The 27,645-nt window shown below is 60.2% G+C and overlaps 1 protein-coding gene across 1 annotated transcript; it reads left to right on the forward strand.

The window, feature by feature from the left end:
• Positions 1 to 3,915: 3,915 nt before the first annotated feature.
• On the forward strand, positions 3,916 to 23,046 carry CYP27A1 (cytochrome P450 family 27 subfamily A member 1). Its single transcript, XM_073304883.1, has 9 exons — positions 3,916 to 4,176; positions 13,073 to 13,263; positions 14,536 to 14,735; positions 14,931 to 15,128; positions 17,380 to 17,540; positions 18,295 to 18,461; positions 18,933 to 19,014; positions 20,838 to 21,038; positions 21,421 to 23,046. The coding sequence occupies exons 1-9, from the start codon at positions 3,931 to 3,933 to the stop codon at positions 21,544 to 21,546; spliced, it is 1,572 nt and encodes a 523-aa protein (XP_073160984.1). The 5' UTR covers positions 3,916 to 3,930; the 3' UTR covers positions 21,547 to 23,046.
• The last annotated feature ends 4,599 nt before the right edge of the window (positions 23,047 to 27,645 follow it).

The following is a 27,645-nucleotide window of genomic DNA, read 5'->3' on the forward strand; positions in this document are numbered from 1 at the left end:
CCCACAAGCAGCCGGGTTTCGGGGTCGGTTTCCGGTGTGTCCATCAATGGCTGGGCCAAAGGGCTCCCCTCAATCGTCCCCTCCTCCTCGGAACTCTCTCTGATGTAGCGCTTTCTCCGCGGTTTGTTGAAGGCCCTCGGGGCTAAAACAAAGTCCAAAGTTCTCACGGGGGTGGTGAAGGAGTCCATGTTTCCACGATTTCTAAAACACACGCTCTTGGTAAAAGACAGCCTCTTCTGCCCGACGCTGGGCCTTATGGAGTGATGGTGCTGCGCTCTGATTGGCAGAGGGGTCATACGCCCCTCTTCTGGGCGGTTTACCCCATCCCAGAACCTGCCCTATTTTGGTCAAATCTGCTCTCGGGCCGGCCTGATTGGTAGAGGTTGGTGGGAGGAGTTGTTAGAGGGGTCACACGAATCATTTCCGGACGGGTCACCCCGCCCCCGGAACTCATCCTAATTGGTCAAATCTCCTCTTGGTCCTATCGGAACAAAACCCCTCCTGATTGGTAGCGGGGTCGGGGGAGGAGTTGTTAGAGGGGTCACAAGACCCACTTCCAGAGAGGACACCCCCACCCTGGAACTCACCCTGATTGGTCAAAGCTCCTCTCTGGGCGGTCCTACAGGGGCAAAACCCATCCTGATTGGTAGAAGGTGGTGGGGGGGTTGTTAGAGGGGTCACAAGACCCACTTCCAGAGAGGACACCCCGCCCCGGAACTCGCCCTGATTGGTGAAAGCTCCTCTTGGGAGAAGTCCTACAGGGGGTGAAACCCATCCTGATTGGTAGAGGGCAGTGGGAGGAGTTGTTAGAGGGGTCACATGACATACCTTGCTTCCGGTCACGTGGCAGCCTTGACCCTGGAAGTAATACCCCATAGAGCAGGACTTCTGGTGGGGGGGAGAGGTCAAGGGGTGGGGTTAAGGGTCAAGGGGTGGGTGTCACATGACACACCTCGCTTCCGGTCATGTGGCAGCCTTGACCCCAGAAGTAATAACTCATGAGGGTGGGACTTCTGGTGGGTGTGGCTAAGGGGTCAAGGGGTGGGGCTAAGTGGTCAAGGGGCGGGTTAGGGTTTGATTGATGGTAGGGCCCTTATACTACTGATGGGTACCCTGGGCAGTAGGGTAGGCTCAGGGAGAGAGGGGGTACTCAGGTACCAGAAACCAGGTGCACATTCCCAGCAGGGGGGGTCTGGTCTTAGCAACCTGAGACCCCCATGGCCAGCTTCCTCTGTCCAGGAAGGTTGGATGCCCCCCTCCAAACCTCACCAACACCTTCCTGCACCCTCCACCTTCTCCCTACTCCCACCAACCCCCTCCTCCTGCCCCCTTCAGATCCCCTCCTGTCCCACTCCTTCCTCCCCCACCAACCTCCTCCCTGCTGCCCCCTCCAGATCCCCTCCTGCCTCACCCCTTCCTCCCGCACCAACTTCCTCCCTGCTGCCCCCTCCAGATCCCCTCCTGCCCCCCTTTCCTCCCCCACCTACTCCCTCCACTTGCCCCCTACTCCTACCAACCCCCTCCTCCTGCCCCTCTCCAGATCCCCTCCTGAACAACATAAGAGCGGCCAGACTGGGTCAGACCAAAGGTCCATCTAGCCCAGTGTCCTGTCTTCCGACAGTGGCCAGGGCCAGGTGCCCCAGAGGGAATGAACCGAACAGGGAATCAGCAAGTGATCCACCCCTGTCATCATTCCCAGCTTCTGGCAAACAGAGGCTTGGGACACCATCCCTGCCCATCCTGGCTAATAGCCACTGATGGACCTATCCTCCATGAATTTATCTAGTTCTTTTTTGAACCCTGTTATAGTCTTGGCCTTCACAACATTTTCATTTGGTGACCCCCTAGATCTTGTGTTATGAGAAGGAGTAAATAACACTTTCTTCTTTACTTTCTCCACACCAGTCATGGTTTTATAGACCTCTATCATATCCCCCCTTAGTCATCTCTTTTCCAAGCTGAAAAGTCCCAGTTTTGTTAATCTCTTCTCATACAAAAGCTGTTCCATACCCCTCATCATTTTTGTTGCCCTTTTCCAAACCTTTTCCAAGTCCAATATCTCTTTTTTGAGATGGGGTGACCACATCTGCAGGCAGTATTCAAGATGTGGGTGTACCATGGATTTATATAGAGGCAATATGATATTTTCTGTCCTATTATCTATCCCTTTCCTAAACATGTTTCAGAGGAACAGCCGTGTTAGTCTGTATTCGCAAAAAGAAAAGGAGTACTTGTGGCACCTTAGAGACTAACCAATTTATTTGAGCATGAGCTTTCGTGAGCTACAGCTCACTTCATCAGATGTTTACCGTGGAAACTGCAGCAGACTTTTCTGCTGCAGTTTCCACGGTAAACATCTGATGAAGTGAGCTGTAGCTCACGAAAGCTCATGCTCAAATAAATTGGTTAGTCTCTAAGGTGCCACAAGTACTCCTTTTCTTTTTCCTAAACATAGAATCACAGAATATCAGGGTTGGAAGGGACCTCAGCAGGTATCTAGTCCAACCCCCTGCTCAAAGCAGGACCAACCCCAACTAAATCACCCCAGCCAGGGCTTTGTCAAGCGTAACCTTAAAATCCTCTAAGGAAGGAGATCCCACCACCTCCCTAGGGAACCCATTCCAATGCTTCACCTCCCTCCTAGTGAAAAAGTTTTTCCTAATATCCAACCTAGACCTCCCCCACTGCAACTTGAGACTACTGCTCCTTGTCCTGTCCTCTTCCACCACCGAGAATAATCTAGAACCATCCTCTCTGGAACCACCTCTCAGGTAGCTGAAAGCAGCTATCAAATCCCCCTCATTCTTCTCTTCTGCAGACTAAACAATCCCAGTTCCCTCAGCCTCTCCTCTGAAGTCACGTGCTCCAGCCCCCTAATCATTTTTGTTGCCCTCCGCTGGACTCTCTCCAATTTGTCCACATCCTTTCTGTAGTGGGGGGCCCCCTCCTGATCCCCTCCTGCCCCCCCGGCTGCCACCTCCTGATCCCCTCCTGCCCCCCCGGCTGCCCCCTCCTGATCCCCTCCTGCCCCCCCCGGCTGCCACCTCCTGATCCCCTCCTGCCCCCCCGGCTGCCCCCTCCTGATCCCCACCTGCCCCCCTGCTGCCCCCTTCTGTTCCCCTCCAGATCCCCACCTGCCCCCTCCCCTGCACTGCTCCCTCCTGATCCCCTCCTGCCCCCCCCGGCTGCCCCCTCCTGCCCCCCCCGGCTGCCCCCTCCTGATCCCCACCTGCCCCCCTGCTGCCCCCTCCTGTTCCCCTCCAGATCCCCACCTGCCCCCTCCCCTGCGCTGCTCCCTCCTGATCCCCTCCTGCCCCCCCCCGGCTGTCCCCTCCTGATCCCCACCTGCCCCCCCGCTGCCCCCTCCTGATCCTCTCCTGCCCCCCCTCCTGCCCCCTCCTGCCCCCCCCGACTGCCCCCTCCTGATCCCCACCTGCCCCCCCCGCTGCCCCCTCCTGTTCCCCTCCAGATCCCCTCCTGCCCCCCCCGGCTGCCCCCTCCTGATCCCCTCCTGCCCCCCCCGGCTGCCCCCTCCTGATCCCCACCTGCCCCCCCGCTGCCCCCTCCTGATCCTCTCCTGCCCCCCCCCGGCTGCCCCCTCCTGATCCCCACCTGCCCCCCCGCTGCCCCCTCCTGATCCCCTCCTGCCCCCCCCGGCTGCCCCCTCCTGATCCCCACCTGCCCCCCCCGGCTGCCCCCTCCAGATCCCCTCCTGCCCCCCCCGACTGCCCCCTCCTGATCCCCACCTGCCCCCCCCCGCTGCCCCCTCCTGTTCCCCTCCAGATCCTCTCCTGCCCCCCCCCCGCGCTGCTCCCTCCTGCCGCCCGCTCCAGATTCGCTCCTCCTCCAGCCCCCGGGGTGGGACTCGCGCCTCGGCCCCCCCCAGGTGCCGGCCCCGCCCCGGGCCACCGCGGCGCGGGCAGTGTGGCCATGGCGGGGCCGGGCGTCGGGCGCCGAGCTGCGGGGCTCCCCCTGCGCCGCTGGCTGCAGCCGCTGGCCGGGGCGCCGCGCTCGGAGCCGGCCCGGAGGGGCCGAGCCAGCGCGGCCGGAGCAGCCGCTGCGGCGCAGGGCGAGCGGCCGCTGAAGGGCCCCGAGGAGCTGCCGGGGCCGGGGCTGCTGCGCTCCCTGTACTGGATCTTCGGGCGCGGCTACCTGCTGCATACGCACCAGCTGCAGGTGCGGGCCGGGGTCCTGGGCACCGGGAGTCGGGGGCTGGGCGTTGGGCACCGGGAGTCGGGGCGCTGGGCGTTGGGCACCGGCTGGGGGGCCTGGGCACCGGGAGTCGGGGCGCTGGGCGTTGGGCACCGGCTGGGGGGCCTGGGCACCGGGAGTCGGGGGGCTGGGCGTTGGGCACCGGGAGTCGGGGCGCTGGGCGTTGGGCACCGGCTGGGGGGCCTGGGCACCGGGAGTCGGGGGCTGGGCGTTGGGCACCGGCTGGGGAGCCTGGACACCGAGCAGTCGGGGCGCTGGGCGTTGGGCACCGGCTGGGGGGCCTGGACACCGGGCAGTCGGGGCGCTGGGCGTTGGGCACCGGCTGGGGGGCCTGGACACCGGGCAGTCGGGGGGCTGGGCGTTGGGCGCCGGCTGGGGAGTCTGGACACCGGGCAGTCGGGGGGCTGGGCGTTGGGCACCGGCTGGGGAGCCTGGACACCGAGCAGTCGGGGGGCTGGGCACCAGGCAGGCGGGGGCTGGGTGTTGGGTACCGGCTGGGGGAGCTGGGCTTAGGGGGTGGGCAAACAGAGGGGGGTGCTGGGTACCTAGGAGTGGGGCAGCAGGGTGCACGCTATTGGGGGGCTGAGCATTGTGCCCTGTGGGGCTGGGCACTTGGCGTTGGGGTTCTAGCAATGGACGGGGACCGTGGGTGACAGCACCGCGCCTTTGGCCCCATGGGACGTTCTGCTTTCAGGGTGAGGCTTGTCTGGGCACGAGACACGGGGTCCTTGGGGGCTGGACCCAGACTGTCAGACTAACTCCTCCAGGGCCGTCCCAAACCTCTCCATCCCCGTGCCCAGTGCCTTCTCCACCCAGCCACCTCTGCCCAAAACACTGAGCAGCGAGCCTTTCGAAACCAAAGCAAGCCAGTCCCTGCGGGCACGGCGCTCCCCGCGGGACAGGGTGAGAGAGAGGAAGATCCACAGGTGCCAGCGTGTCCCTGGGTGCGGGGTTAGAAGAGGCCCAGGTATTGCAGTGATGGAGGTGGGTAAGAACCTGTCTCGGACAGACTCAAATAGCATTGAGTACTTGGCCGTAGTAGCGGAGGGCTGGCAGGGCGTGCTATGGGAGGCAGAGGGTTAGGGTCTGGGAGGTTGGACTTGTTCAGCTGGGCACAAGCAAACATACAATACAGCCAAACGTTGAGTACTGCCAAGCGGAAAGTCGTCAAGGGACAGAGGCCAGGCCAGACTGACAGGACAGACTGGGGGACTCTATCCCGGGAAGCAGCGACACCGAAAAAGATATCAAGGTTGTGGTGAACATGAGCCCCCAGGGGAATGCTACGGCCTAACAGGCTGATGTGATCCCGGGGTGCATCAACGGGGGAATGCCGAGGAGGAGCAGGGAGGTTATTTTATCTCTGGTTTGGGCTCTGGTGTGGCCGCTGCTGGAATCCTGTGTCCAGCTCTGGCACCCACCATTCAGACAGGCTGGGGATAAATTGGAGAGGGGGCAGAGAAGAGCCACGAGAAGACAAATTCACTCTCCTGCTGGTGATAGCCCATCCAAAAGAGTTGTCACTTTGGATGGGCTATCACCAGCAGGAGAGTGCATTTGTGGGGGGGGTGGAGGGTGAGAAAACCTGGATTTGTGCTGGAAATGGCCCAACCTGATGATCACTTTAGATAAGCTATTACCAGCAGGACAGTGGGGTGGGAGGAGGTATTGTTTCATATTCTCTGTGTGTATATAAAGTCTGCTGCAGTTTCCACGGTATGCATCCGATGAAGTGAGCTGTAGCTCACGAAAGCTCATGCTCAAATAAATGGGTTAGTCTCTAAGGTGCCACAAGTCCTCCTCTTCTTTTTGCGAATACAGACTAACATGGCTGTTACTCTGAAACCTGTCATGATTTGTGTTATTCTTTGGGCACCATGTGTGTGCTCTGCACTGTTCAGAATAGGCCAGACAATGTAGTTCCTGAGCGGATATGTAGCCCTGGATAAGACGGCTCAGATATTTAAGGATGAAGTGTAGAGTTATTGACCACATGTTAGGACGTGCTCACTGTAACGTTTATAGCTGTGAGTGGACAGAAGTTTGGTAATAGAAGTTTTACTCGGTTAAGGACTAGATTTAACCCTCCCACTTTCTTTCAAGAGGAAGAGCTGCCCAGAGCACCTGGGCCTGTTTGTTTTCCTTTCCCGCCTGCCGTGGCCCTGACATACCTCAGAAGTCTCCATTTTTTCCTCAGTTTTAAAATGTGGCATTTTCTTGGTGTTTGGTTTTAAATATTCTCCTGTGAGAACCGCAACTCAGTTGCTGGGTGTTGTGTTTTAAGAGCCTTCTGGAAAGTCACTCGCCTTTAAACAGAAAGGAAAGCTGTGTTGCCAACTCTCAGGACTTTGTCACGAGTCTCATGATAATTGTTTTCCTTAAAGTCACAGCTGCTGGAGTTAGGTGATCTGTGATGATTTCATCCGTCGTTCTTAAAGAGAAACGAAGTGTCTAGCCCTGGTGGCTGTGGAGAAAGCATCAAAATGTGACCCCTAGTGCACCCTTAAGGCTCAGAAAGCAGAAGGCAAATGAAAAGATCCCCAAATCTATTATTTTATGTAATCTCATGATTTTAAAGCCCATCTCACGGTTTTTGGTGAGCCTGATTCATGAGTTTTGAACATTTGGGGATGGCAGTCCTGTGAAAGTGACTTGACAGGGCCTGTTTCATTCCTGTTTAAATTCAGTTTCTATCTAGCCTACAATTTGTAGTACGAGTTTATACTGCACCTCGAGCCCCAGGCAGGTGCAGTATAAACTCACGGGGCCTTACCCTCGTAGGACGTTTCCAAAAGTTAAATGATCTATTCCAAGCTTGGTGAACTGAAAAGAAGGGATAGAAAATCATCGAGATTTTTCTACAAGTATTTCAATTCTTGTATTCAAGAGTAAGAATAGACATTACAATTTTAAATCTAACCAGTGTCCCTTAAGTGACTTGACACAAGATGTCAGAACGTGTTCGTATTAGAGCTGAGTGGGTCTAATATTTAATTTTCTTTCTTTGAATAGGAATTAGATACAGTGCCCCTGTCAACTCATTGCTAAGTTATCTGCAAAAAAACCCCCAAGTAGCCCCTGGAATCACAATTAAAGTTGCCCCCTCCCCCCCCAATCTGAAATGATGCCACTGTCCTCAGTCTAGCAGACAAAGGTCTAACAAGACCCAATGACTGGAGGATGAAGCTTGACAAATTCAGTCTGAAAATAATGAGTAACTTTTTGAGAGTGAAGGTAATTAACGTTTGGAACAACATACCAAGGGGTGTGGTGGATTCTCCATCACAGGCGATCTTAAAATCAGGACTGGATGTTTCTAAAGCATCTGCTGTAATTCAAACAGGAATTCATTCAGGGAAGTTCTGGGCTCGGGTTAGGCTGCAGGTCAGATTAGCTGATCACAACGATCCCTTCTGGCCTTGGGATCTAGGAAGTGTGTCCAGGATCTCCTGCTCTCAGTTCAAAGAGGAATCGGGTTCAGGTTCTGCTCTGTGTCCAGTCACCCTGGGCAACCCAAATACCCAGCTGGAGAGAAAGAGTCACCTCTCCTTCTCAGGGCACGCTGGAATATTTAGAAGCTGCTAAAGTCCTCCTCACTTAAATGCGCACCCGGGCAGGGGGCTTTTTCTCACAGAGAGGAACTGGGGGGAAGGGGATGAAGGAGGAGTGTCTTATGTCTCTTTAGCCAGTCATGTCTGTGCTCTGTGCCTCAGTTTCCCTATCTGTAGGGTGGGGTGGTATACATGGCTATTAACTGACTCTCCTTCAAAATGAAATGGCCGAGCCCATGCTATTATGAACTCTGTGCTCAGCTGAATGCCAAAGCCCTGACAGGCTGCCTCTTGTCTCTGCCTGGGTAATTGTAGCCTAGGAGCATGTGGACAAGGAGCAGCTCCAGAGCCTCCCGCCCACAAACACAGTCTGTGCCAATCCTCAGTTTCCCCAGGGGGCATGTGGTGCTGGGGAAAATGGGAGGTGCTGGGGAATCCAGGTGTTTGTTTTCCTCTTGAAACGAAAAGACCTCCTAAATCTAACACAGGAAGCAGTCAGGCTCATTTGGCGGGTACAGGCAACGCTGAAAGCTAGCAGCCGGCAATGCCCTTGAAAACCGGACTGGTGTGATGAAGTTGTTGGTTATCTGAGGAGCTGATTGTCTCCTGGGTCGCAGCTGGGTGAGAGGGGACCGCAAGGGTCAGCTGGTCCAGCGACTTTCCAGATATGGTACCCCTTTCCGGAGGCTGATTTGTCTTGTGTACCCCCAGGTTTCACCTCACGTAAAAACTACCTGCTTACTTCTGTATTTTTGTGTCTGATTTTGTATCACAGCACACTATTCCGGAAAGATTGCTGAGTTGCTCATTTTTACCATATAATTATAAATCAACTGGAATATAAACACTGTACTTACGTTTCAGTGTGTAATATCTAGAGCATTAATAACAAGTCATTGTCTGTATGAAATTTTAGTTTGTCCTGACTTCGCTAGTGCTTTTTATGTAGCCTGTTGTGAAACTAGGCAAATCGCTACATGAGTTGATGTACTTCCTGGAAGACCTCTGCGTACCCCCAGGGGGACTCATACTCCTGGTTGAGAACCCTGCTCTAGCCTAACCCCCTGCCAAGATGCAGGATTTGGGGGTATCTTTCCAAAAGGGAGGGGGTCTGAGTGTGAGGGAGAGAGAGCTTAAAAAGGGAATGTTCTTTTCAAACACTTTCAAAACTCATTAGTGGTTGATGTGATCAAAACCTTAACTGCAGTGTAACAAAGCTTTTTGCTTGGGAATTTCCTTAGTTGTATTTTTTTAATAAGATCATAAGAACGGCCAGACTGGGTCAAACTAATGGTCTGCCTAGCCCAGTATCCTGTCTTCCAACGGTGGTCAATACCGGGTGCTTCCTTGATCAGAACAGGGTGATTATCGGGTGATCCATCCCCTGTCATCCAGTCCCACCTTCTGCCAGTCAGAAGTTTAAGGACACCCCGAGGGTGGGGTTGCCTCCCTGGCCACCATAGCCATTGGTGGACCTATCCGCCATGAATTTATCTAACTCCTGTGGGTTTTTTTAACCCAATTATGGTTTTGGCCTTCACAACATCCCCCGGCAAAGCCAGGAACCCTTAAGAGGTTGGGTGCATTTCTACATGATATACAGCTGGAGGTATAAATAGAGAGCAATTAGTTACTAAGTTATAAAACTCTGGCACCAGACCTTGACATTTCTGGCCATCCCAATTGCTTTGCTGAGAATAAGCAACACAATGAGACCATGCAAACTGTCATGAGCAGGCACTGGCTTTACGCTGTCGGCCTCCTGTGTGGCTTTCAACCAAGCAGATCTTCTACATGTTGTTTGTCAAAGTGAAATAATCCCTCTTCCCAGCAGGTTCCCAGCCTTGCAGCTGAATTCACTGTTGTTGCTAGGTTGCTTTTCAAGTCTGAACTTAATGGGGAAATTCCTTTGAACAGGGCTTAGCACAGAGGGTGATTCTATAGCTTAAATAGACCCTGCTCATTAAGCATCCAGTCCTGCAAGTCTTCACTCAGTCAGGGAGTCCTCCCTCATGCAAGAAATCCAATAGCCATGCTGGTGAGTAAGGACTGCTCCCCGCTGGAAATGCAGATGTACACCCCATGGGCCTCAGTGTGTTTGCCGTCCAGTCCTTGGGGAGAGGAACGTGTGATCAGCGACTAGGTTACTAAAAGCAGCAAGCGAAAACCCATCTGAATGTTATCAAGGTGGGGAAGCGTAACTGATGGTGAACGGCAAACTCATATGCATGCGTCTAGGCCAATGACCGTCTTCCTTTCACTCCTGTGACTTAGCTGTAGGATTATTGTTCTGTGCATTTCCAAGATGCCCATCCTGGCTTCTGTCACGGAGTCTCTGGGTGATGCTCTGGAACTGCTCCCCATGAAGCCAGTCAGGACTCTGGGGAAGTCTCCTTTCTGTGAGCAGACTGTCTTCAGGACACAAAGCTCACACAGCTTCCACCTTCCTGGGTATGACCTTGGAGCATTCAGCATCCTCTGAGGTTTATTAGACGACAGGAACATGGTCTAAAACAGAGCTTGTAGGTGCAGAGAACTGGACCCCTCAGCTGGGTCCATTTTGGGGGCAGTGAGCCAGACAACCCCGTCTGCACTTCACTCCTTGTCCCCAGCAAGCCCCGAACTGAAACCCCCTCCAGCCCCTCCTCCTCTGGGCTTTCCCCTTTCCCAGGCCAGGAAGTCATCTGATTCCTTTGTTCTCCAACCCTTTAGCTCTCACCTTGCAGGGGGGAAGGGCCCAGGCCATCAGTTGCCAGGAAACAGGGTGTTGGCCATTCTCTGTGTCCAGACCCCTGCACACACCTGCCCTCTAGGGCTCTGCAATGATCATACACCCTTACCCCACCACCTAAATACTTATGAACTGCATAGGGGAAACTGAGGCACCCCCACAATATTCAGAGGAAACATTAAGAACAGTCCCACTTCGTCACAGCTTCTCCCTAGAAAAAGGAACCAGGGCTGGTATAGCCAGAGCCGGGGGAACCATTCTGCATTGGAGCCCTGACGAGAGAGGCCGGTTTTTGGAATATGTTGCAACTTTGCTTTGTTCTGACGAAGCAGCGATAAGGGATGGTGGTGCCATACCCACCGAGGGAATGGACGTGCCCTGCTGTGCCTACGGGGTCTCGGTCACAGCCTGCCGGTCAGGTTTCCAAATAAGGCTTTGTTGTTCTGCAAACGAATCAGCCGAGAGGGGAAATGCCCTTTATCTTTGCTTTGCACAGTGTTGTGTATTTTTATGCTTTTACTCAGCGTAGGCCTCGATACTGTAGTAGGCTCAGGGGGCCACATGCATAGGATTGGGGCCCTAGATCCTATGTGAGATTGTCCTATGTGGGCCAGATCCTCAAAGGTATTTAGGAACCTGACTCCCACTGAAACCCATGTTTCCCTACTTTAGTCTCCACCATAATGACCTGTAGTGTGCACACAGGCTCAGACCCCAGATCCATCTAGTTATGGGACCCATCTCCACCAGTGTTCAGAGCAAGGTTCCAGAACCCCCAATGTTACCTCTGGAATAACCTGCCCGGACCCAGCTCAGCCAGAGGTTGACTCGGGGCTTGATGCAGGAAGATCTCTGTCGAATCCTGCCTGGCATCACTGGGGATGTGCCCATTGCCCGGAGAAGAGTCTCCGATCCATTCAGAAGTCATGCCAAGCTCTCCGCCTCCGTGGTGGCTAACGGCAGGGAGCACACAGCCCTGTTCCGCCTGGCGTGGCAAGAGCTTTCCTAACTGACCTGAGATGGCGAGTTTTTCTTGTTCTTCTGTTCTGAGGGAGTGTCCACAGCAGCACCTGACCTGCCTCCTCGCTCCCCTTCATTACTTCATATGCCTCGGTCCCATCTCCTCTTGCTCCCCCCGCCAGGTGAACTCTCCCAGCTGTTCCAGTCTCTCTCTGCAGAAATCTCTTCGTCCCACTAATCACTTTGGCTTTTTCTCTCTGTTCTCGGCTGTGGTTTTCTCTGCGATGCGATGCACACAGTGTCCAGGTGAGGCTGCCCAGCAGATTTCGAGAATGGTACAAGAGACTTCACCGTAATTATTCCCCTCCCATTCCTTATGCAGCTGAATGGCTTGGTTGCTTCTTTGACCTCAGCTGTGCACTGAGCAGAGGTCTCCATCGCATGGTCTACAGTGATGCCCAGGTCTCTTTCATGCGTCGATGCAGTTCATTTAGGCCCCAGGCGGTGTGTGAGTCATTTACTTTTCCCCCTGCGGACTTTGCATTAATTTCATCTGCTGTCATCTTTCCCGGTCACCCAACTTAGTCAGCTCTCTGCTCGTGACTCCCCTGAATAGCTGTGTCATCTTTCCATTGTGCTACCTCACTATCCCCGCCACCCCGCCGTGCAGATTGTTAAGAAATATATTAACCCGGGATTTAGGGCAGAGCCTGATGGGTCCCACCAGGACCCTGGGGCCGTGGTGGAAATGGACCATTTCATGCTATACTTTGCTCCCTGACTCTTGGCCTGTTCCTGTGCTAGGACAATACTTGGCCTCTCACCCCAGGACGATTTCCCTTCTTTTGTAGCTACTTGTATGAGACCTTGTCAAGAGATTGGTGAGGTGCAGCTTGGCTTTGCAGGGCCAGGCCGGGCCGAGCCTCTCCCCGCAGGATCGGCCGGTGTTTTGTTGTTTTGTTTTTAATTCTCCTTTCAGCCAGTGTGCCAGATATAAATTGGAATTCCCCGAATCGCCCCCAGAGTCTTTTTAAAATATAGATATAGAATAAAGTGTTGCTTTCCAGTTCTCCGGGACCATGGCCGTTTTTGGTCAGAGATTGTGTGGTTTTGCTAGCAGTTTAGCCCATTCTCCTAGAGCTCCTTTAAATCCCTTGGCTGGACCATCTGGGCGTGGTGCCAGGTGACTTGTGCCAGCCCCCCTTCTCCTGTCACCTCAGTCTCTGAGAGCACCGAGGCGTTGTTACCAGAGAAGGGCAGATTCAGGGTAGGACTCTCCCAGCATCCGCAGGGGTGGACTCTGATGTTCTCGCTGGTAACATTCAGATATGCTGCCCCACTCCCAATACGAAATGCAACCGCTCAGGAAGGTAAGTAGCCCAGTGCCCAGGGACATTGAATTTTATCATGGGCTGCAGGGAGGTTTCTGGCTGGCCCGCTGGAGCATGGGGAGGTAAAGCCATCTGCTCCCCGACCATCACAGTGGTGTCTGGTCACTACCGCCCTGTGGCTGGATTGGAAGTGGCAGCCCAGCAATGCAAGGCTACATACCCCATTCCCAATCCTCCACGGGGGGCTGGCGTGCCAGTCGGGGCCAACCTGCTGTGGTGAATTGCAGGTTACGTTCCGGAAGCTTTACGGCCCCATGTGGAAATCCACCTTTGGGAAGTACAAGAACGTGAACATCGGGAGCCCGGAGATCCTGGAGCAGCTGCTGAGGCAGGAGGGGAAATACCCCATGAGGAGCGACATGGCCCTGTGGAAGGAGCATCGGGATATCAGGCAGCTGCCGTACGGCCCGTTCACCGAGTGAGTCCAATGATCAAGGCTTTAGCCGTCCTGACGGTGTTCCTGAGCGCTGCTGCAATGCAAACATCATGTGGGCTCCCAGATCAATACAGGGCTGGAGTCCCGAGCAGCTGGGTACAAGACAATGGCCTGCAACATGCAGGAGGGGAGACTACTCGATCTAATGGTCCCTTCGGACCCTCTAGGCCTGTGTTTCTCCATGACTGGTCCGTGGACCGGTGCTAGTCCCTGAGATCTCCCCGGCACAGTTGAGGAAGGCAGCAAGCCTGGTATGAAGAAGGCTGAGAAAGACGGCTCTAGGAAACTGAGCTATTCCCTTGTGTGCTAGCAAGACTAATGTCCTTGATCGGGCGGCTGCCTGGCGGTTCTGGCACCCAGGCAGCATTGCATTTGGACTCCTGCCTTCGCTCCGTCCCGAAGGCTCGCCAGGGCCTGCCAAAGCCGTACAGAGAATCAAGGCAAGGTGTGCAAGAGACGGGCAGGCTTGATGGGTCAAGGCTGACCTAGTTTCCCCCACGTGTGTCATTTCTAACACGTGTTGCTTCTAAATGGGTGATCAGACAGCACTGGGGTGAAGTCGAGGATTGGGCAGAAAGATTTTGGTGCCGGGGAAAGGTGGGAGCTTCTGCTGAAATTCTCATCACAGAGCATTTCCGGTGATGCAGGCCAGGTCTCGCTAGCGACCGAGGCCCTTAGCCTTGAGCCGCTGTGGGGTGCGGAGCCCGGAGCTGGGGAGGGTCAGGACCCCCGACGGGGTCAGACTGGTGTTGCGGGCAGCAGGGAGGTGGAGGGACAGAGGCACTGGGGTTTGCCCAGGACCCCGTCCCCACAGTGGGCACTTCTGGAATTACCAGCCCGTGGGATGTTTTCCTCCATGCCCAAGAGTCCATGGTTGGCTCATGCCCTGGAGCAAGGGGTTTAGCACCCTGGTACAATTGTACCCCTCTCCTGGCGCTGGGGGGGCACCTAGCAGAGTCTCTCCGGATGCAGGGCCTGCTCTTGGGGCTAGGTGGGCCCGGTGCCACCATTTGGCTGTTGCTTGGGGCAGCTGGATGAGGAGCAGGGGGCAGGCAGTGGGCATAGCTGGAATTGTGTGTTGGGGGGGGGGAGGAAAAGTGAACCCCGGTGTTACGGGGCAGTTCCCGGCCTTCCCTTCATCTCTTGGCCCATCCCTGCCAGCCCCCGCGTGCGCGGAGGGGGCGGCTCGGTGTCCCGCTCCCAGCTGCCCCTCGGTGTGGGCGGGTGCTGAGCCGTCTTCTGCCTCCCCCGCAGGGAAGGGGAACGCTGGTACCGCCTGCGCCAGGTTCTCAACCAGCGGATGCTCAAGCCGTCGGAGGCCATGCTGTACACGGGGGCCATCAACGAGGTGGTGTCGGACCTGATGGCCCGGCTGCAGGTGGAGAGGGCGGGGAGCCCCTCGGGGGTCCTGGTGGGGAACGTGACCAACCTGCTCTATAGCTTCGCCCTGGAAGGTAGGGGGCAGGGGGGCGGCTCGGGGGGGAAGGAGTGGGGCTCAGGGGGCCCTGTGGGGCATTGCACGCTGCCCCCTAGTGCATCCAGACGGATCTGCTGCAGCCCTGCGCTGCTTCCCTGGAGTCCCCTTCCCCCAGGGGGGCCCTGTCAGTGTTCAGGGCCCCTACCAGCCCCTCTCCTCTCCTTCCCGCCAGGCATCTCCTACATCCTCTTCGAGACCCGCATCAGGTGCCTGGAGCAGGAGATCCCCGTGGAGACGCGGCGCTTCATCGACGCCATCGGCCTCATGCTGAAGAACTCCATCTTCGTCACCATCCTGCCCCAGTGGAGCCGGGAGCTGCTGCCCTTCTGGAACCGCTACCTGGAGAACTGGGACATCATCTTCGCCTTCGGTCTGTGGCCTGGGCGGGGAGCCGGGGTCAGACTCCACCCTGGCGTCGCTGGGATGGTACCCAGGGCTGGGAGCCGCGTCGCCACCCCCTGCCCTTCGCGGGGAGCAGTTTTACCTGCTGCAGCTCAGCTCCCTGAAACCAAGCCCTGGCTTCCAGATCTCCCAGCCCTCGCCCTCTGTGCGCAGGCTAGTGACAGACCCCCCCCACCCCCGAGCCCCTCGGTAATAGCCAGCCCCTGGCACTGGGGCCAGCTGTCTGCAGAGAGACAGGGTCCACGCAGCTGGACGGGCCCCAGCCAGGATCGCGCCCTTATGCCAGCCGGGGCACTTATATTTATATACTTATATACCAGCCCGGGCACTTATATTCATATACTTATATACCAGCCCGGGCACTTATATTCATATACTTATATGCCAGCCCGGGCACTTATATTCATATACTTATATACCAGCCGGGGCACTTATATTTATATACTTATATGCCAGCCCGGGTATTTATAGTGGAACAACTGGACGTTGATTAGCAAAGGCGACATGTGAGTGCAGCTAAGAAATGGAAACAGAACAGGTTCCGGGGGTAAATCGCAGGTCTGGGTCTACACTGGGTCCTGTTCCTACAGAGCAAAGCAGGTTTTGACAGAGGTGCTGGATTCCAGTCGTAGCCAGGATCCGAGTTCCCACCCCTCGCCCTACAAGGGACGTCTACGCTGCAGGGGGGCACCCGCGGCTGGCCCAGGCCAGCTCACAGGGCTCAGGCTAAGGGGCTGTTTAGACTTCTGGGCTCCTGGACCCTGCAAAGTGGGAGGGTCCCGGAGGTCGGGCTGCAGCCCAAGCTCAGGCATCCACACTGCAATGAAACATCCCCGCAGCCCAAGTTGGCTGGCACAGGCCAGCCGTGGGTTTTTAATTGCCGTGTCGACGTACTTCCAGGGGTTTCCTCTTTGTTTGGGTAAACCAGGGGCCTTCTGCATTTCTTAGATAGGCCCGTCAGCCTCTGCAATGCACCCACAGCTACGACGAGTCCCCCCCGTTCCTTGTTCCGCGGCTCTCCCCCATTGGGTTCACCTCTCCCCCACCACCACTGCTTTTCCCTGTTGACTTACCATGTAAACGGGGCTTCGCTTTGCAATGATGAATTGCCCCCCGAGCCGGGGCAGTGGAGCGGACGGGCGTCGGCGTGTCCACGCTGCCGTGTGCCAGACTGGGGAAGAGAATTTCCTCCTGAGCACACGGCTCCTTGGGTAGCAGGAGTGTGCCCATTTTGCAGCGACGTTAGCGACCCGCGTCTCCTCGGCTTTCTTCCGCTACCTCACCGGGCGCTCGCGGGGAGAGCGCTGGGTTGGCTGGAGCGGGTTTGTCAGGCCTGGTAGGAGCCTGACGGAGCCTTTGGCCTTGAGGGGTCCCAGGAAGCCAGAGCGAATTCTGCTGCTTTGGGGTCTCTGCTCACCCCTCTCCCTGGGGCTTCGGGCTGCCGGGATACCGGCCCCAGCTCAGATGTGTGGCCCAACAATTCGCACAGGGAGACTGATCTGCTCCGTGGTGCATGGCCCAGGTCCCCTGCCCCCCCACCCTCCCATCACAGTCAGTCCTGGGGGGGCAACAAGGATCCACTCGATCCCATCAAGCTACGGCAGGGCCTGCGTCGATCCTGCCCTGGGCTTGGTGCCCTCCCTGCCTGGCTCCATCCGCAGTCAGGGAGCCCCTCAAGTACCCACTGGCAGAGGTGTGGCCGCACGGAGAGTGAAATCTCCCTTTGAGGGAGGGACTCCATGATCCCCCCAACCCCCGGTCTCTGGAGCTATAGCCCTGGGCTGGACAGGCAGTCATCCAGACCCACCCTTGATGGTGGATCGCCTGGCCCTGCCTGGCAGGGAGATGCTGTGCCCGTGAGTCCAGGTCTCTCAGCATGCGCGGGAGGGGGCCGTCTGGGGAGCCCCGTTCCCTTGGGGGAGAGGCGTGCCCATCAGGGGTGCTCCCACGTTACGGGTCCCTGTGGGATCCAGCCAGCAACCGCGGAGGCGGCTGGGCAGGGTCTGGGGCGAGCCCTGGCAGTGAGCTCGCAGCTGGGCATCCCCTGGGCTTGTGACCCCCGTCGCTCTGTGGGCAGCCCTCGACGGTCCCCAGGCCCCTTCCCCCACCTCCGTCTCTGCGCGGGACCCGCTGTGATTCCCCCTCCCCTGTGCGACAGTCCAGCTGCCCCCCACCCCCCGCCGAGGGTCCTGACGGCTCTGGACCCTCTGGCTCTGCAGGCAAGAAGCTGATTGACAGGAAGATGGAGGAGCTGGAGTTGCAGCTGGAGCGAGGCGAGCAGGCCTCGGGCTACCTGAGCTACCTGCTGGCCAGCGGCAACCTGATGCCGGAGGAGGTGTACGGCAGCGTGGCGGAGCTGCTCCTGGCCGGCGTGGACACGGTAGGGCGGCCGGCCGCCCGCAGCCCTGACACCCGGCCCAAGGGGGTCAGGCCTGGGGGCTGTTGGAATGGGGGGGGCTGTGGCACAAACCCCGTTGCGTGGGGGGTTGCTGAGGAGCTGCTCTGTGTGGGGTGGGGAGGGAAGGGGTGGGCACCCCAAGGGCAGATGCAGTGGGTCTAAAAGGGAGCGCGCTGGGGAGCTGTGGGGCCTAGTGGGTAGGGCAGCAGCCCAGCCTGGGTTCCATTCCTAGCTTGTCACAGCCTTGCTGGGTGAGTCACGTCCCCTCTGGGCCTCGGTTTCCCCTCTGTCTTTTTCTGGTCTATTTAGATGGTGAGCTCTTTAGGGCAGGAGCTGTCCCTGACTGTCCCTGGGCCGCGCCTGGTACAACGGGGACCCTGTCTCCATAGCGGTCTGGCAGCAGCTGGTGCAGCGGGGCCCCCATCTGCGTAGGGGTCTGGGCAGCGCCTGGCACGATGGGGGGGCCCCATCTCAGTTGGCACTAGCGTGCCACAGCCAGCTGTGGGGGTTCTGGGCTGGCAGGCCCCGCCATGCAGGGCTGGGTTTAGGCTGAGCTCGGAGCTGCCGAAGGCTTTGCTTGTGGGGACCCGTCCACGTGGGGCAGGGTGGGGGACTCCTGGGGAGCCACGAGGGGCTGCCCTGTCCATCACAGCCTGCTCCCGCTTTTCCTCCCTGCAGCCTCCCTTGTCTGTGCGGAGCTGCTCCCTCACCCTGTCTCTGCTGTCGTCCCCCTCAGACGTCCAATACCTTGTCCTGGGCCCTCTACCACCTGGCCAGGAGCCCAGAGACCCAGACCTCCTTGTACCAGGAGGTGAACAGTGTCGTCCCTGGAGAGCAGATCCCCAGCGCCCAGGATCTCGCCAAGATGCCGCTGCTTCGGGCCATTATCAAGGAAACGCTCAGGTACGTCCCCCGCTCTCCCCGGGGCCTGGCCCGAGAGGGGCCCCCTTGGCAGAACCCACAGCCCTGTTGGCATCCCTGGGTGGGGCAGACTCATGAAGGGAGGGTGAGGTGGTGACTAATGGCACCATGCACCTCACTAGCCGGCACTTGGCAAACCTCCCCTAGCAGCCCCACACCCCCCCCCCGGTCCCAGGGAGATGGCGCTGCGCCCAGCACTGGTGTGACTCGGAGCCCGGCACTGGACAAACGGTCCTTCAGGCATTCGCCAGCACAGAAGGATGGGCCAGCGGCCAGTGCCCCGGCTCCAATTCAGCATCCAGTGCCCTGCTCTCACAGCTGCCCTGTGTCCCTTGGACTCTGTGCCTCAGTTTCCATCTGTGCAATGGGGATAATGGCTCTGCACGGGAGAGGGGGGGCGTGCCACTTGCCCCATCCCATGCCGTAGCCCCGTCTCTTCTCCCTGCCCGGCAGGCTGTACCCCGTGGTCCCCACCAACTCCAGGGTCATGGTGGAGAAAGACGTCGTCATTGGAGGCTATCGCTTCCCGAAGAACGTGAGTGGGGGTCTCTGGTCTGCTTCCCGGCCCCTGGGCCTGAGGCTGTCGCTCCCCAGCCCTGCGGCTGCACCGGCTGCGGGGCCCAGGGAAGGAGCTGGAGGAATTAGATGTGCCATGTGAAGGCAACACAAAGCCAGCTCCCCCTTGGGCACAGCAAACCAGCTCTGCTTGGAAGGGGACCAGCCTAAAGTGGGGGGGAGCCCAGGGCTGGGCTAGCAGGGGCTGCGGGTCGGGAGTGAGGGGCACCGGCAGAGCTGGGGGGCGAGGGGGAGCCCAGGGGTGGGCTAGCAGGGGCTGCGGGTTGGGAGTGAGGGGCACCGGCAGAGCTGGTCACAGGGAGCCCAGGGGTGGGCTAGCAGGGGCTGCGAGTCGGGAGTGAGGGGCACCGGCAGAGGTGTGGGGCGAGGGGGAGCCCAGGGGTGGGCTGGCAGGGGCTGCGGGTCGGGAGTGAGGGGCACCGGCAGAGGTGTGGGGCGAGGGGGAGCCCAGGGGTGGGCTGGCAGGGGCTGCGGGTCGGGAGTGAGGGGCACCGGCAGAGGTGTGGGGCGAGGGGGAGCCCAGGGGTGGGCTGGCAGGGGCTGCGGGTCGGGAGTGAGGGGCACCGGCAGAGGTGTGGGGCGAGGGGGAGCCCAGGGGTGGGCTGGCAGGGGCTGCGGGTCGGGAGTGAGGGGCACCGGCAGAGGTGTGGGGCGAGGGGGAGCCCAGGGGTGGGCTAGCAGGGGCTGCGGGTTGGGAGTGAGGGGCACCAGCAGAGCTGGTCACAGGGAGCCCAGGGGTGGGCTAGCAGGGGCTGCGAGTCGGGAGTGAGGGGCACCGGCAGAGGTGTGGGGCGAGGGGGAGCCCAGGGGTGGGCTGGCAGGGGCTGCGGGTCGGGAGTGAGGGGCACCGGCAGAGGTGTGGGGCGAGGGGGAGCCCAGGGGTGGGCTGGCAGGGGCTGCGGGTCGGGAGTGAGGGGCACCGGCAGAGGTGTGGGGCGAGGGGGAGCCCAGGGGTGGGCTGGCAGGGGCTGCGGGTCGGGAGTGAGGGGCACCGGCAGAGGTGTGGGGCGAGGGGGAGCCCAGGGGTGGGCTGGCAGGGGCTGCGGGTCGGGAGTGAGGGGCACCGGCAGAGCTGGTCACAGGGAGCCCAGGGGTGGGCTAGCAGGGGCTGCGAGTCGGGAGTGAGGGGCACTGGCAGAGGTGTGGGGCGAGGGGGAGCCCAGGGGTGGGCTGGCAGGGGCTGCGGGTCGGGAGTGAGGGGCACCGGCAGAGGTGTGGGGCGAGGGGGAGCCCAGGGGTGGGCTGGCAGGGGCTGCGGGTCGGGAGTGAGGGGCACCGGCAGAGGTGTGGGGCGAGGGGGAGCCCAGGGGTGGGCTGGCAGGGGCTGCGGGTCGGGAGTGAGGGGCACCGGCAGAGGTGTGGGGCGAGGGGGAGCCCAGGGGTGGGCTGGCAGGGGCTGCGGGTCGGGAGTGAGGGGCACCGGCAGAGGTGTGGGGCGAGGGGGAGCCCAGGGGTGGGCTGGCAGGGGCTGCGGGTCGGGAGTGAGGGGCACCGGCAGAGGTGTGGGGCGAGGGGGAGCCCAGGGGTGGGCTGGCAGGGGCTGCGGGTCGGGAGTGAGGGGCACCGGCAGAGCTGGTCACAGGGAGCCCAGGGCTTACATGTCCCGAACAAGGGGTGCTGGTAATTAAGCACACTCCGGGCCCAGATCTAGCCCATGCCCCCAGCCCTTCCACCCAGGGCTTTGGTCCCTCACGTGCTCGGGGCCGCAAGAGGGGTGGCATGTTGCCTGGGACACGGCTTGCCGTGGGGATGGGTCTCACTTCCTCTGTTCGGCTCCATCAGACGCTCTTCGTCCTGGCTCACTACGCGATGACGCGCGACCAGACCAGCTTCCCGGAGCCCGAGCGTTTCCTGCCCCAGCGCTGGCTCCGGGGCCACGGCTCCGCCCACCACCCCTTCAGCTCCATCCCCTTCGGCTACGGGCTCCGCGGCTGCCTGGGCCGGCGCATCGCGGAGCTGGAGATGCACCTGGCTCTGGCCAGGGTGAGTGGGGACCCTCGCGGTGCCAGCGGTCGGACGGGGGGGTTGGCTACGGCCCGCAGGACAGGGCGCTCCGAGGGCCAGAGCTGCAGACAGCACCCCCCCCCGTATCGGAGACACGTCCCCCCCAGGTCTCAGGGATGCTGCGTGACTCTATGCCCCAAGAGGGGGAGCTCAGTGTCCCCTCACCCCGCTGCTAACTGAACCACCCTGTAGGAGCCGACTGCCCCAGCCACGGCATGAGCCCCCAGACGGGGCCCGTGTGCAAAACCACTGGGGAGAAAACTCCCGAGCCACCCCGGGGGGCAGAAGGGGCCGGGGCGCTGTGCTCCGGGGAGGGGGCTCCGGGGCACTGAAGAGACAAGACGTCTCCTTCTCCTTACAGATCATCCAGACGTTCGAGCTGCGGCCGGATCCCCGTGGCACGGAGGTGAAGTCGGTCTCCCGCATTGTCCTGGTGCCCAACAAGCCCATCAACCTGCAGTTCATTGCCCGCCAGCCGGCCCCCTGAGCGCGCCCACCCCGCTTTGCTCATCCCAGGGCCCCATCCGAGTCCGCCCCTCGCCTGGGCCTTCCGGGCTAGACAGGTCTGCCCTGGGCCCAGCTCTCTCCCCGTTAGGCCCTGGGGATGGCAGCTGCTCACGGGTCAGGGTGTAGGTGGGATCTCGGCTGGCGTGGGCAGGGCAGCCGTGTGGTCTCCATGTAGCTGGAATCAATGGGCCAAAGGTGTTCCTGTACCCGTCGCACTCCAGCCTTACAGGGTGTTGAACAGGGTCTGGGGTTCGCGGGCGCAGCCGGGGCCGTCCGGACACCCTGGCAAATGCCCCGGTTGCCTTTCACTAGCGATCCCCAAACCGGGGAGAAGCAGCGCCAGCCTGGAACCGGGCAGGGCTAAGTCAGGCCTGGCTGGGAACGGGAAGGAAAAGGCACCGGGGGTGACTCTCAGCTGGCACTGAGGACGTCCTGGGACAGAGGAGAGGTTAGTGGAGATGGGCCGGAGCTGGCTGTCAGCCCAGGGGTGGCAGGATACGGCTGGCACCGGCAGAGGCAGCCCTGCCAGCTGGGTCCCTCTGCTCAGCGTGAGGAAGGCCGGGGGGCAAGTGGTGCCAGTCTCCTTTGGAGGATGCAGCCACAGCGATGGGGAGCCTAGCTCCCGCCCCCCCCCCATTGCTTTGTCTGCCCATTAGGCCTAACTGCCCCCTCACCCATTGTGGTTTGTTCATTTCCGGACCCCCCCACCCAGGCTGTGTTCACCAGGCCTGAGCTCCCCCGGCCAGGCGTTTTGCTGGGACCACTTCGGCCTGGCTCCCTTTGCCCAGCAAGATGTGCCCAGCTTGAACTGAGGGTATGTTGGTGGGTCTGGCTATCGCCCCAGCTCCCGGGGATGGGTCAGGGCCTCCCGCTGCTTGGGGGGGCTGGGGTCCCCTTTAACCATGAAAGCACCGAGCCGGAGGTGCCGCTGCTCTGATCCAAAGAGCAAACTCCGCGTCTCCGCCCTCGGTGTCGTTGGAATTCCCCGCAGCAGCAGGGACCCGAAGAGCAGCTCGCCCCCCCTCGCCCTGCCCCAGGGGCTGCCCGTTCCAGGCTGGGCGGCGGGAGGGGTGGGGGGTTGCCCCAATATGCCCCCACCGCTCTAGCGCCACCTAGCCCCTGCCCCCCGCCCACGGCAGAGGAAACTCTGCACCGGGACAGTCTGTCTCGGGCACCGCCAGGGGGGACCCGGCCAGGCCTGGCCGGAGCTGGGCTGCAGTGGGCTCCACTAACCTCCCTGCCACCGACCTGTGACGAACGCATAGGGCTGGGCGCCAGGACTCCTGGGTTCGAACGCCGACGCCGACTCTCATGCCCGCCCTGGCCCGGAGGCCCTCTGGTGAGCGACCTGCCGCGTGCCTGCAACCTCCCAGCTTCCCCGGGGGGCCAGGGCCGGGGGCTGTCAGCGCTGCCCCAGGCGTGGGGGGGTCCTGTAGCCCAGCTGGGCAGCAATAAAGCAACGTGCGCTTATGCTCCTGCAGGGCTGTGTCTGAGCGTGATGTGGAGCGAGGGGGGCGACCCCTGTTCCCGGGGGCCAGTGAGCGTCAGCAGCACCAGGCCAGGGGCAGGGGCAGGGGCCTGATCACAGAATCAGAGAATCTCAGGGTTGAAAGGGACCTCAGGAGGTATCTAGTCCAACCCCCTGCTCAAAGCAGGACCAATCCCCAACTAAATCATCCCAGCCAGGGCTTTGTCAAGCCGGGCCTTAAAAACCTCTAAGGAAGGAGATTCCACCATCTCCCTAGGGAACCCATTCCAGTGCTTCACCACCCTCCTCGTGAAATACTGTTTCCTAATATCCAACCTAGACTCCCCCACTGCAACTTGAGACCATTACTCCTCGTTCTGTCATCTGCTACCATTGAGAACAGTCTAGAGCCATCCTCTTTGGAACCCCCTTTCCGGTAGTTGAAAGCAGCTATCAAATCCCCCCTCATTCTTCTCTTCTGCAGGCTAAACAATCCCAGTTCCCTCAACCTCTCCTCATAACTCATGTGCTCCAGCCCCCTGATCATTTTTGTTGCCCTTCGCTGGACTCTCTCCAATTTTTCCACATCCTTCTTGTAGTGTGGGGCCCAAAACTGGACACAGGACTCCAGATGAGGCCTCACCAGTGCCGAATAGAGGGGAACGATCACGTCCCTCGATCTGCTCGCTATGCCCCTACTTATACATCCCAAAATGCCATTGGCCTTCTTGGCAACAAGGGCACACTGCTGACTCATATCCAGCTTCTCGTCCACTGTCACCCCTAGGTCCTTTTCCGCAGAACTGCTGCCTAGCCATTCGGTCCCTAGTCTGTAGCTGTGCATTGGGTTCTTCCGTCCTAAGTGCAGGACCCTGCACTTATCCTTATTGAACCTCATCAGATTTCTTTGGAGCGTGAGGTCATGGAGGGCAGGGGAGACGAGAGGTTGGCGTGATGGGGGCAGCTTGGCATGTGGCATGCTGTTCCTGGGCTAGGCTGGGCCCCCAGCCCCTGGGAAGAGCTTTTGTCTTTGCCCCAGGCTTCCCCCCACTGCAAAGCAACCTGCCCTTTGGCTCGGCCTTCTGACAGCCTGGGCTTTGCCGGCACCTCAGCGGGCAGTGGTAGCCCTGAGCCAGCCAGGGGCCTGTGGGCAGCGGGGCCCTGCGTTCGCCAGGCCACAGCTCGCTCCCGAGCAGCGTTTCTCTGGCAGGAGAACGAAAGCAGACCGGGGAGAAGGAAAGGACAGAGGTGCAGGGGGTAGCGTGGCCTGGCCCGGAGAGGGGAGCCCCGGCCCCAGGCCAGCTGCAGCTGGGGGTTTGCCTCAGCTCTGCCATGGGTTGAGACCCTGGATTCCTTTTCCCAGGCCCCCGATGCTCCTGGATGGAGTCACTTCAAGGGAAGCCCGGCTCCAGCTTAGCCCTGGGTCCAGGGGCTGGCCTGCTCTACTGCCCTGCTTCCCCCTGTGCCCCCGACCCCCGCCTCTGCCCCACGCTACACTGACAAACCCGCCCCGCCAGCAGGACAGGGCGTCTCGCTCATGGGCGCTCCAGCTGGGGGGAGGATGAGGGGCTGTGAGTTCAATTACCCCCAGCCCCTTGGCCATCCCGGGGGGGGGTAAAGGCCCCCACCCCCACAGGGTGAGACATCTCCCTCTCCAGAAACAATCCCTGGCCCTTGCCTGCCTTGCCCGTTTCCTCCCTGGTGCTACCCTCAGCTCACCAGGGAGGGTGGCACGGAGCCCCTGCCCCTGCCCCCCCCGCAGCTGGAAGGCGCCAGCCACCGACACGGTGAGCGGCCCCCACGGGCGTCCGTGGAAAAGGCTCCCCTTGGCAAGACACGGTGCAGAAGGTGAGGTTGGCACTGCCCACAGCACCCTCCCACCTCCGCCAGCCCCTTGGCCAGGCCGTCACCCCGCGGCTGCCCCACTGGCCTGGGATTCCCCAGGGCTCTGGCCCTGCACCACGGCTGGCTGCTGGGAACGCCCGGGGAGCTCTGGGCTGGGCTACCCCCACACTGATGGTCCCCAGCGCCACCTCTTCACCCCGGGGGGTTCTGCGTCCCAGGTGCTGGGCGGGGATCCCGGCGGGCTGGTTTCGGCTCAGTTCAGATTAGCAGGCGATGCTGTGGGGAGCAGCAGCCCTGTCAGTGGTGGCCCATGGCTGTCCCCCCTTTGGCTAGTGACCCACTGTGACGAAGCGGGACTGTTCTTAATGTTTCCTCTGAATAGTGTGGGGGTGCCTCAGTTTCCCCTGTGCAGTTCTTAAGTATCTAGGGGGTGGGGTAAGGGTGTATGATCATCGCAGAGCCCTAGAGGGCAGGTGTGTGCAGGGGTCTGGACACAGAGAATGGCCGACACCCTGTTTTCTGGCAGCTGATGGCCTGGCCCTTCCCCCCTGCAAGGTGAGAGCTAAAGGGTTGGAGAACAAAGGGATCCGGTGGCCCGGGAAAGGGACAAAGCCCAGAGGAGGAGGGGCTAGAGGGAGTTTCAGTTTGGGGCTGGCTGGGACATGGAGTGAAGGGCAGACGGGGTTGTCTGGCTCACTGCCCCCCAAAATGGACCCAGCTGAGGGGTCCTGTTCTCTGCACCTACAAGCTCTGTTTTAGATCATGTTCCTGTCGTTTAATAAACCTTCTGTTTTACTGACTGGTTCAGAGTCCCGTCTGACTGCGGAGTTGGGGGGCAGGACCCTCTGTCCCCCCAGGACCCCGCCTGGGCGGACTGGCTGTGGGAAGCACACGGAGGGGCAGAGGAGGCTGAAGGCTCCGAGGTCAGACCCAGGAAGGGGGAAGCCGGGTGAGCCGTGTGTCCTGCAGACAGGCTGCTCCCCGAGAGGAGACTTCCCCAGAGTCCTGCCTGGCTTCGTAGGGAGCAGCTCCAGAGCATCGCCCGGGGACGCCGTGACACCCACAGGTCTGGGCTCTCCTGGACTAGTGCGGGTTCTAAATAATCACCCAAGGCCAGGTGCCAGCCTGTTCCCAGCATGGAGAGCTGCGGGCATGACCCTCCGGCTGCTGCGCTGTCCAGGGCAAGTCAAGGCATGGGTGCCCATTGCCCTTGACCCATGTTATGCCATCTCCACCTGGTGCCTTGGCACTGCCAGAGGGCTCAGTGGTGGCACTCACAGCCCGCTGCCAAGGGCCAACCTTGGGCACGGTGGCACCCCCAGAGGAGCCCATAACATCTGGCGATTGCTCCAGGGTTGGCCCTGGGTCAGGGTGAGGGGAGGGGTATTTGCCAGCCGTGGGGCACGCTACCAGCGGGCCAGTGGGCGGGCGAGGGCAGAGGGGCAGCAATGAGGAAACTCAGCCTGATGCCCGGCGAGGGCCGATGTTCAGCAGGAGGAGCACTGCCAGCCATGAATAAATACACATAACCCACCAGCAACCCTGCGCTAACAAAGTACCCACCCAGCGTGGGCTGCCCGCCAATAACGAGCCAGTGTGCAGAGGGCAGCGTCCAGAAACGCCAACAAAGCAGGCTGAGCCCCCCAGCCCTCCCCCTGAGCAACCCCACAATAACAAGTTGGGTGGGGGCACAACCGAGTGACCCTACAATAGCAGCCCCCCCACCCTGCACTAACAAAGCAGTCTGCCCCACAGCGCAGGGGTTGAAGCCATCGGGTAAAGGGGCAGAATTTCGTCTCGGTCCTCGGGGGGATTATTTACACCAGCGCCGGAGGGAGCAGCCGGGCGGAACCGGAGCTGAGTTGACGGAAGCACTTTGGCTTGCGAAGCGGCTGCGGGGGCCGGGAGGTCTGGGGAGGGGGGACTTTGCGGGCATCCCCTGTGTCACTTGAGCTTTACTCTATACGTGACTCCTACCCTGGCCCAGTGGGGCCTGGCTGCTCTTCCCTGGGCCAGGCCCGGCCAGGTGCCAAGCCAAGCGGCTGCCCCAGTGTGTGCCAGGGGGCAGCTCTGTGTCTATGTCCGCTGGGCTGGGTGGTTGGGGTTCCCCGTGTCCTGTCGCTCAGCTCCCGGAGAGTGCGCCCCCGAGGCAAAGACAGTCCCAGAAGCGGAGTCACCAGCCAGGCTCTGCCATGGCCTGCTGCACGGCTGTCCTCCCCCGGGCAGCGCCAAGGGGCCACCCAGACAGACGTGGCAGCAGCCCTCCCTGGCACCTTCAGAGCGACTGCCGGTTGATGCCTGCAGAAAACCAGGGATGGGGGTTACCAGGTGGCAACAGCTGCCCGCCCCACAGCTGGCAGGGGACCCGGCCCGATGCCAGCAGAGCCCCGCCACCCGCGTCTCCATGCACCCACTGCAGGCCTGTTCAGACTACAGGTCCCAACGTGCAACACACTGGCTAGGATTTTGCACCCTGGGACTTGTAGCTCCCATGGGCTGCCCCCCCAGCCTCCTCAGGGTGACTTCAAGCTACTGCCGGCCCGTAGCCACCAGCGCAAAGGGAGCCGCGTGGACACAGTGGATCGCACCCGCGGGCACAGCCCCATCCTCCCCAGTGTGCTAGGCTGGGCAAACGCCCCGGCGGGCAGACAGCAGAGCTCAGCCCCACTCTGGTGCAGAGAGCAGGAGTCACTGGACTAAAGACGCCGGGGAGGCCAGAAACCAACCCGTCCCCTTGGCTACGGCTCCAAACTGGGCAGCGGGATC

The sequence above is a fragment of the Lepidochelys kempii genome, chromosome 11, assembly GCF_965140265.1.
Source record: "Lepidochelys kempii isolate rLepKem1 chromosome 11, rLepKem1.hap2, whole genome shotgun sequence".
Classification (NCBI taxonomy): Eukaryota; Metazoa; Chordata; order Testudines; family Cheloniidae; genus Lepidochelys; species Lepidochelys kempii.

Coding starts and splice junctions, on each gene's coding strand:
- CYP27A1 (XM_073304883.1), top strand. CDS start 3,931: ATGGCGGGGCCGGGCGTCGGGCGCCGAGCTGCGGGGCTCCCCCTGCGC. Junction 13,264..14,535: donor CCGTACGGCCCGTTCACCGA/GTGAGTCCAATG, acceptor CCTCCCCCGCAG/GGAAGGGGAACGCTGGTACC. Junction 15,129..17,379: donor GGACATCATCTTCGCCTTCG/GTCTGTGGCCTG, acceptor CTGGCTCTGCAG/GCAAGAAGCTGATTGACAGG.